The 9,419-nt window shown below is 45.5% G+C and overlaps 1 protein-coding gene across 2 annotated transcripts; it reads right to left on the minus strand.

Annotated features, from left to right (window-relative positions):
- Positions 1–5,791: 5,791 nt before the first annotated feature.
- MIXL1 (Mix paired-like homeobox) lies at positions 5,792–9,045 on the minus strand. 2 transcript variants are annotated; one of them, XM_038396157.2, is made up of 3 exons: positions 8,636–9,045; positions 8,300–8,541; positions 5,792–7,894 (listed from the first exon to the last, which is right to left on the minus strand). In XM_038396157.2, the coding sequence occupies exons 1-3, from the start codon at positions 8,718–8,720 to the stop codon at positions 7,271–7,273; spliced, it is 951 nt and encodes a 316-aa protein (XP_038252085.1). In that variant the 5' UTR covers positions 8,721–9,045; the 3' UTR covers positions 5,792–7,270. The 2 variants fall into 2 exon arrangements, with proteins under 2 accessions (XP_038252085.1, XP_043367605.1); XM_043511670.1 differs by having other exon boundaries at positions 8,300–8,434; positions 8,636–9,038.
- Positions 9,046–9,419: the final 374 nt, after the last annotated feature.

Below are 9,419 nucleotides of genomic sequence, written 5' to 3' on the forward strand. Positions count from 1 at the left end.
CAAAAATGCAAACTTCTTGCACAGAAAGGTAGGTCCAATTTCATTTGAACAGAAAAAGTGTGCATAATTAATTTATAAAAATGAAGCATTTTGCTTGCTTGGCAAGGTGAGTGTTTTAGGAGAGATTTTAAAAACTACAAGGGAAATTACAGAATAGTACTAAGTGGTAATCCTAATGAGTTGCATATGGAAATCTACAAATCTAAACCTAAATTCCTCATTTTGTGAGGATTGACCCTAGAATATTTTTATATGCTTCCCCTTTCCACCCTACTTCCCTGTTACTTAGTGGTGTTATCGTCCATCTGGTAAAGAGAACGGAATGTGTTCTCTGCCAGAGCCAATCAGCCATATTCTTTGAATTGACAGTAGGATTAACCACAAGGTGCTCAGTCTTTCCCACTGCATCAAGGTACTGAGGTACTGACTGATATCAGTGGGACTACTTGCATGCTCGGATCAGGACTTAGTGTACTAATATCAGGCTGCCAAATAGGCCAATGTCTACATAATACATATGCTCTTATCAAATATAAAGAGAGACATATTTTCATCACCATACCACAATCTTATCTCTGAGTGATGATAGCAGTGTTTTTTTTATATATTATCTTGATTTTGATATCTAAATATGTTCTTTCAAAGAATACTCTTAAACAGAAAATATCAATTGAAAGTTGCTGAGATTTTTTGTTGAAATTACCTATAATTGCAGTAGAAAAAAACTGTATAATGATTTTTATGGTAAAACTACACGTGTGCACTTGTATTTGGGGGTAGAACAATATATGTATTTAATGTGAACTTAAATGAATTTTTTACATTGCTCTTCCAAAAGGATGTCATGTTTAAATCTTGAGATCACTAATATAAGAATAATATTTATGTACGGTCCGATTGTTGTGTTGTGATGAAATATGCATCCTAGAATTCTCCCACAATCAGTAAGAAATGATAGTGCCTCTTCCCTGTAGAGTTTGGAGGTGGTCATGTGTTGTTGTTGGGGGCTCTGGCCCTAAAACCTACCATACTTTCCACCACTTTAAGTTCTCCCTTCAGCAGTGAAACAAGTTAGTAGCTAGGAACAAATCAACCAGTTTGCTTTATATATTTTATTTTTATTCAATTTTCAGGCAGTAATGATCCCATTTCAACTTCTAGTCCTCCTCTTTCCCTCTTCTCCAGTGTAGGATTGCCCGTGCATTGAGGCTTCAACCCTCTGGGTCCTCCAGTTCAGTACCTCTGCTGGGCTCTCTCTGCCCTCCACTAAAGAGGAGAGTACACAGCAGCATAGAAGCACTCACGCTCAGTCAGGGCCAACAGAGCCACATACTTTTCTTCCTTTGCATGTTTTTATACTATAGCTGCAAGGCTGATAAGGCAAAACAGAGGAAGAAGGTCCCAAAACTAAGGGAAAATATCTGTCCTCCAAACAGAATTAGAAGCTGGGCTTCTTATACTCTCCTCTTTAGTGGACCTCATGCGATGTGTATTGGAACTGCCAGTAACACTAAAATGTTAAGTTAAACCACAAGGAAAGCTCATAAATTACAGGAACCATCATCGCTGGTACCAAAGGGTTGCCCCAAAGATGAAAGACACAGTCACCCTTTTAGTAGGGGACTTCTGCCCAAAAGATCCCATAGTCCATGAGACTAAGGGCAGTCCGTAAAGTTTCCCAAGCTTTGTACACAGCTAAGCAGGCATAATTAGCAACAGGGATCAAACTTGACCAAGGGGGAGTGGTATTCTTCTGAGTTCTGTCCACTTAAGATTTCAAAGTGAAATGCCACGTAGATCATGCAGATGTTCAAAATATTATTAGGTGGCCACTGCTGGGCTCATCTTCCTCTCTGAGTGACTCAGATTACCTGCTGGTCTCCTGGGCTTAGCTTATCCTTACAAGTACTTTACAGGGCTTTACTGGATCCCCTTGCTTGACTTCTCCTTGGTGGGACTTGAATGCCCTGCTAGGCTCTGCAGGATTGGCTATCTGTTGGTAATGCTCAGATTATTTCCTGGGCCCCTGCTTTTGCCCTCTGACTTGTTGGAACCACAGGTCAGACTGTGGGGTGAATGGTTTATCTACAGAATTTAACTATATTGGTTAGAAAGTGAAATAGTTGCAACCTCTAATGTGGAAACAGCAATAGCAATAGAAAAGTGCTTATTGATATAGCTTATTTCAGTAAATGTACTTTATATTGGTATAACTGGTATAACTACATCTACAATAGGAGGTTCAACTGATTTAAGTATATCAAAGAGTCTGTGCACAGTTTTTGTACTGATTTAATTGTTGCAGTCCAGTATAGTTACATCAGTACAAAAAGTGCATTCAGACCAGCCCTAAGTGGTGGTACTCTACCAAGTGCAGTCCACTCCTGATGCCAAAAAAGTTGTCTTTCCCAGTACTGCAGTTCTTCACATGACGACTTTTCTCTTTTTCTGACATGCTTTGACCAGCAAGGAAATAGCAATGTTCCCATTTAAATTGTCATCTTTGGACATCTGAGTTAACACCTAAGTGAAATTAAAAATTAAATGACGTGAAAGAGCTCTTAGAGCTATTGTTTCAGGCTCTCTGACAAACTCAGATAGGCATTACTCCTTCAGTTTACATTTAGTTCACATTTGGAAAAATATCTCTCTAATCATGAGGGCTAGAGTCTTTTTTCAAGAAAGTCTAGATTCAGGAGCACAACATAACCACATCTAAAATGTATTGGGTCACCAAGCCTCTGCAAGCCCCAAATTCAAGCCCTGATTAAAAGCCTCATATCTTTCAAGAAGAGCTATACCATGGAGTGACAATCTAAAGACCAAGAATTAAACCTGTCATGGGTAAAAAAAGATCTGCTTGGTGGAAACCAAATAGTTTGGTGGCTTCCAAGTAGCTTGCTTGGTCTACAAGTCTGATTCTCACTTTATGTACAAGAGGCTCCAAGTTCAAATGCTTGACAACTCCTCTTTGTATACCTATTGGTCATGTTGATCTCAATCCATCCAAAACACCAGGCCCTCACAGCCTCAAAAACATTCAATACATTTATTGAACTCTAGAAAGGAGGTTTCTCTTCTTTTGCAGAGGCATCCTTTGCTAAAAAGGTGCTGACCAAATAATTGCTTAATTTTAAAAAGTGTCTTATGAAGGAATTTAAATCTTTTATTCTACCTTAATGTAAACAAAATTAATAATTCTGCTTTACTCCTGCCCTCCTCACTTACGTGATACACTGTTACATTCCACTTGCTATGGGATGTGCTATATAGTAGAATGGAAAATTTCTTACCCAGCAATTTCCTCTCTGGTAGTTCCATCTCAATCTGATCCACCCTAGCAGTTGTCTTGATTGCCAGAATGTGTTTTAGGTTTCCAAGCTGTGATGAAATTGTGTAAAGGTAAGTGCATTAGTGATGATGATCATGTTGTGCTTGAAGAAAAGGAGTACTTGTGGCACCTTAGAGACTAACAAATTTATTAGAGCATAAGCTTTTGTGAGCTACAGCTCACTTCATCGGATGCATTTTCATTTGCTTGAGTATCTCTGCAGCTTTGGAAGAACTCTTCTGGTGGTAGGAAGTGAGGGACAGATTTTATTCCTGGAGCCTCTGACAACAAAACCTCAGAATTCTGCAGGAAAAAGGCTTAGTCCATTCATTATAGATTTGGGGGAATATTACTACTAGAAAGAAATGATTGGGTAAGAAATCTTCCATTTCTTTATACTTAATAAAACACACACCAATCTTATCATGTGGGAGGTACAAGTTTTATGATGTCCTACCTTACTAATTTAATTACTTTTAAGTGCCTTGGCTTTCTAAATGATGTGATAGGTTACTATAATATTATCACTTAGCAATTGTTACAGGTATTTTAAACAAAGTTAATTGATTTTGGAATTTCCACAGATTTTTTATTAATTTGGCCTAATTAGGTACATAAATTTGAAGTAGTTGTACAAGCAGCACCACAGCCTAGTGGATAATTATGGGTCTTAGAACTGATTTCTCAGGAGGTATTATTAACTCTGCCACCACCTGCATGTATAGCCTTTAGCAAATCACTTAAAATGTAGGCCCATATTCTCTCTTTAGCAGGACTACCACATGTCACAGCAGAGGAGGGAGTCATCCAAGAGACAGTTGTGACTCCTTGATTTCCTGTCTAGTTCTATGCTAGCCCTAACCTCAGCGTAGTTTAGAGCAACCCAGGGGCCTCTAAACTATGCCACCTAGCAATAGTTCCCAAAGAGTCATCAGCCCTCCAGGGTTTGTATACTGCCTCCCCTTGGTCCAAGAATGGGATTGCCATAGGAGTTATCTACGCTTGCACCAGAGTCATTAGAGGTTCCCCCACAGGAGGGTCATCAAGGCTTCTTTGTGCCAAAAGAGTGGTGGCAAAGCAAAGGGGACAAAGTACAAGAGAGAATCTAGCCCTTTATTCCTCACTCCAGCTGGAAAATGAACCTTGTGCACAGTCACCCTAGGCCAGGCGTGGCCAAACTGGCTCTCAAGCCACATGCGGCATCATTAAAGTGCAGCTAGTGAAGCCCCCTCCCCATTTTCCACCTATTAGACTGGTGGAGGGGAGCTCAGGACCTCTGCCTTGCAGCAGGGTGGTGGGGTATAGGTTTCTGCCCAGCAGGGGGGGGGGAGGTTGGGGTTTCAGCCCAATGGGGTGCACCTGCTGAGTTATGGGGCTTCCACAGCAGTGGGGCTGAAACCCCAAGCCCTGTCAGGCACCTCCTGCAGGGCTGAAGTCCTGACAGGTGTGTCCCAGCTCTCAAACGTCTTAAGATTGGAGTAAGTGGCTCGGAGGATCAGTAAATCTGGCCACCCCTAGCCTAGGCCAAGATACGATTTGGGTGGGGAATGTAATGTTATGTGATCCTAGAGTTTTGTTTCACTTTTGAAAAGCTCCTCCAGGCCAGTTTGGAGGAAAGACAGGTCACAAAATTCCCAGTCACCTCATCTGAGGTAATAGGAACAGTTGGTTGACCTGGCTAGGTATTATTACATATCTGTTGTGGTAAATTTTCATTAATTATTGAAGATATTCTAGTGTTCAATATTTTAAAGTCAGAATAAGCATAGGTTCAGTTTACACTGGCTTTTCACCTGTGGGAATTTTCCCCATATTAGTTGAACCCCAGTTTAGGTTTCAAGACACTAAATCTGAAAATTATATAGTCACATGAAAGCAGCTGAATAGCACCTTTGGAATAAATGGGACTATTCAGATGCTTAAAATTTAGCTAAATATGTGTAAGTATTTGCAAGAGGTTAGGGCCTTCTGAAAAGGAATTTTGTAGAGCCTTGCAAAGAAATGTTTACTATCCAGCCCTGTTAAGAGGACGCTAACAGAAGATTCTGATGTATTTTTATGTCATTTTGGTTAACATCTAATCTAATTCATGGGGTGGTAGGGCACTTTAGATTTACAGAGTTTAAATTTTTTTTTTTTTTTTTTTTTTTTTGCACTGCTAGAAGGGCAGTTAGGATTTACTCTCCTTCCCCACCCCCCAGCAACATTTATGCTAATCAAATTATGACTGAGGTAAATTAACACATTTTGTTGCCTATTGTTCAAACCTGCTATTTAATTCAATCTTGAGCTGCAGCCTATCAGAGATTTCTTGACCTGTTTTAGCAACAGAAGTTGCAGATTGGATACTCCAATACCTCTCCCCTTTTAGACTGGGTCTGCTCTATAAATGCAACATAGTGGAGAAGTTGATCCCTGCTTTCAGGAATTTACAAAATGGCACATTAAGGAAAAGCAAGGTAGTATAACAAATGATTGTTTTATTTTTCTTCTCAAAAAGAAATGTCACAGGTTTTCCAAAACATAGAACCAGGAGTTTCCTAATTCTTCTACACACGGTTAAATAGAGATGCAAATATAAATAAGCTAGTAGAATTTTAAAAAAAAGCTAGCCAGTTTATCTTCCTTGCTAGGTCAACTGAGTATCAAAGTCTGTTCTTATTTCAAAAGCCAAGCTGTATTTTCATCTGAAGGCAGTTTTACAAGACCCACACACCTTACTTAAAATAAATACGTAACATTAAAGTTTTACTATTGCACTTAATTTCATCCTCAAGAGGACAGTTTTGTATCCATCATGGTAATTTTTGCTATACACACTTTCACCGTATTCAAATGACACTTGTATGTCTCTTAAGGGGGTAGGAGGGTGAAACCGCCCAGAAATAGTGGGTCTTCTGTACGCTCCTACATTTGTTGATATTGGGTGTATTCTTAACTATGCAATAATCTAAAGTCTTACACATTTAAGAAGACTACGCTTCATTTAATTACAAATAAGAGAACATTGCACATGGTACTTTCTCTCCCTCCACCACTGTTTATGCCTTTACTAACCCTACCCCTCACGCAGCTGTAGTCATATTTACACAAAACTAGGCAGTCATATTCTTATATGGCTCTTAATAGTGCAATTCTAAAACCTTGTGATTAAATTACAGTGCAGCGATCTACGAAGACGCTTTATTTTAGACGCTTTCAATGGCTCAGTACATCCATGAATCTATTACACACACCGGTGAACCTGGGTGTGACTCCCTCCCTCCCGTCAGGCAGGCAGCAAAAGGAGTTTTAGGAACCTCTTAGGGTTCAGTGAAAGACAGGCATTCTGCAACATGTTATTCAACAACTGCTAGGAAACTTTTAGGAAGAGAGGTGAGAGGGAATTGGGGTTTAAAGTATTATGCCATTCCTAGGATTACGGTAACCTCCAGCTTCCCTCTTGGTTAGTTTCACCAGTGACCTCTCAATGGCTTTGTGTTAACAAGGTATGGAGTTGGGCGATAGTCGCTCCCCTTTGTCTATTAGGCTACAATAAAAAAACCAAACAAGGTGGTGTTTATACATACAAGTTATTTAAAACTAAGGAAACTAAGAACTTGCTTTCTACTTGGGTCCCGTCACTAGCACGGACTTAATTCTTGCTATGTCTCCCTTTCCTGGGTAAAATACTTTTCATGAGGTGGAGGTCGTCTGGCTGATAAAATTACACCAAGTGGTTGGTTGGCAGTTTTGTTTGCCAGACACCTGAGCTCACAAATAAATGCCCTTTTCATAAGGGGCCTGTGACTTACAAGACTTATTCCTAGCACTCTAAAAGATACTCCCGAAATTCGCCGTTTCGAGAACTCCATGGTTACAAAAAGTTGCTTAAAAATTAACTTTTACACGCATTTCCTTTCGCCTTCCCCTACCCCCTGCGGATCTTGAATGGTCCCTTCAGATTCCTCGGAAGGCACTTAGGGTGCTCTCTTCCCACTCGGAGCCTGACTCGGAATAGCTGCTGGTGTCTTCTGCATCAGAGATGGGCGAATATTGTCCACACGCGGTCTGGGGCGTTTGGGAGCGAGGAGCGCGCAGCTTCCCCATACCGCCATGCCTACTCGCACCGGCTGAAAGGGGCAGGGAGGGCACTAGAAAATTCATTTCAGGTCCGATCGTCCTATTCGGAGGGACGCTCTCAAAGTCCACCCCGAGCCCAGGCTGGAAGGGCACGTTGGAGGGCCACTGGTACGGACTCGCGTTCTCCTCTTTTATTTGAATGATCTGGGCTACTCCCGACAGCGCGTAATGAGGTTGATGATCCTCCAGCGCCTTCACGCTAGTGCTTGCACGGTTGCTGGGGAAAGGAGGGTGGGTAGCGCAGGCAGCCCCTGAAGGGCCCACGGGGGCCTGGAAGTAATTGCGCTGCTCTGTGTGTGAGGGGTGCTGCCGGATGCCCCCCGGTGCATACGCATTTTTGGCAGGAGCCTTGTGGCTAGGGAAAGGCTGTGCAGCTCCCGGACTGCTGCAAGGTTTCCCTCGCTGCCGCCGGGATTTGGCACGTCTGTTCTGGAACCAGACCTGGGAAGAGATCGGTTGTTAGCCGTAGGGATGTGGACGTGGGTTGCCACGCAGTGCCATGAACCCTAGTGAGCGGTGCCTGAGAGCTGGCAGGCCCAGGCCCATAGAATAAGCATGTTCGCCGCTGCAAAGAGCTGGTCGTGGGGTGGGGTGGGGTGGGGGGTTGGTCAGAGAGGTTAAACCAGCAGGGTTTGGCCGATGGAGCCATTTTGTTCCAGCCTGGGAAGGGAGCAGCGTGCCGGGTCTCAAGGCGGAGGACCGAGGCCGGCGCGGGAGGGCAAGCCGCAGAGAGAGGGAGGCAGGGAAGTGCGGGCACGAGCTGGCTGGGGCGTTTGGAGGCAGACAGTTTGGGGGATCCTGGCCTCACCCTTACAACTGACACGAGCGCCCCAGTCGCCCGCTCACCTGGATCCTGGACTCCGGGATCTGGGTCACGGCCGCCAGCTTCTCCCGCAGGTAGATATCGGGGTACATGGTGTCGTGGAAGACCAGCTCCAGCGTCTCCAGCTGAGCCGTGGTGAAGTTGGTCCTTTTCCTGCGCTGGGAGATGGAAGGCGCCAGCTCAGCCGCGTCCGGGGGGAACCGGGCGGGCGGGCTGAGGTCCGGGGACAGGGAAGGGCGGCCACCGCCGGCCACTTCGCTCCGGTCTGCGGAGAGACAAGGCAAGTCAGCCGCGCGTGCCTAGGCCGAGCTCCAGCTGGGGCGCAGCGGGGATCCGAAGCGCACCGCGCCGGGACCTACCTGTGGAGAAGTTGCTGGGGAGGCGGCCCTCCGGCGGGGCCAGGCCCCCCCTGCGGGCTGCATTGGGGGTGGGGTAGAGATCCATGGGGTGCGGGTTGCGCTGACCGGGCTGGGGAGACTGGCGCCTTCGGGGTCCCCTTCCCAGAGGCCGCCCCGCCACGCTCCTCTTTATACTGGGAGCGCAGAGGCCGGCCAGCCGCCCCGGGGCTTGGTCTCCGCGGATCAAAGGCTTCCCGAGCCAGCCGGCCCCTTGAGGATGCGCGCCCGGGGGGGGGGGGGGCGGGGTAACAGTCGCTTCCTTAGGACGGAGATTGGCTCAAGAGGAGAAAAGTGCGACTCGTGGGTGCGCCCCCCCCCCCCCGGCGAGCTTTATTCCTCGGGGTCTTCTCAGCAAGCCGCGCGGCTCAGGCTGGCGGGGGCGGCGGGACGTGGACGAGGCGCGAGAAACCGGCTGAGACGCGCCGGGGAAGCGGGCCGCCCTTGGGTTCCGCGCTCCCGCCCCACGGGGCGCTCGGGGCGGGCCCTAGAAGAAGCTGTTTCAATCGGTTTAACACTTGGGGGGGGGGTCTTTTTTTTTTTTTTTTTTTTTTTTTTTTTTTTTTTTTTTAGAGGAAACAAACCCCTTCAGCTGGTGACTGAAGGATCCGAACGGCGGGTCGTGCCGAAAACAGCTTCCCGCTTAAACGCTTGGAAAGCGGGGTCCGCCGGGGCGGAAATTCAGAGGGGACGCTCTGATTTCCGGGTAAGGAACCCCCCCCCGCCATGGGGGCCGGCCCGTATACAC

This window comes from Dermochelys coriacea, chromosome 3 (genome assembly GCF_009764565.3).
Source record: "Dermochelys coriacea isolate rDerCor1 chromosome 3, rDerCor1.pri.v4, whole genome shotgun sequence".
NCBI classification, from domain to species: Eukaryota; Metazoa; Chordata; order Testudines; family Dermochelyidae; genus Dermochelys; species Dermochelys coriacea.

Bases quoted from the DNA above. Each gene is read 5' to 3' on its own strand.
- MIXL1 (XM_038396157.2), bottom strand. From the start codon at position 8,720: ATGGATCTCTACCCCACCCCCAATGCAGCCCGCAGGGGGGGCCTGGCC. The intron at 8,542-8,635 runs GTAGGTCCCGGC...GTCTCTCCGCAG, and splicing joins CCCCAGCAACTTCTCCACAG to ACCGGAGCGAAGTGGCCGGC. The intron at 7,895-8,299 runs GTGAGCGGGCGA...ATCTCTTCCCAG, and splicing joins TCCCGGAGTCCAGGATCCAG to GTCTGGTTCCAGAACAGACG.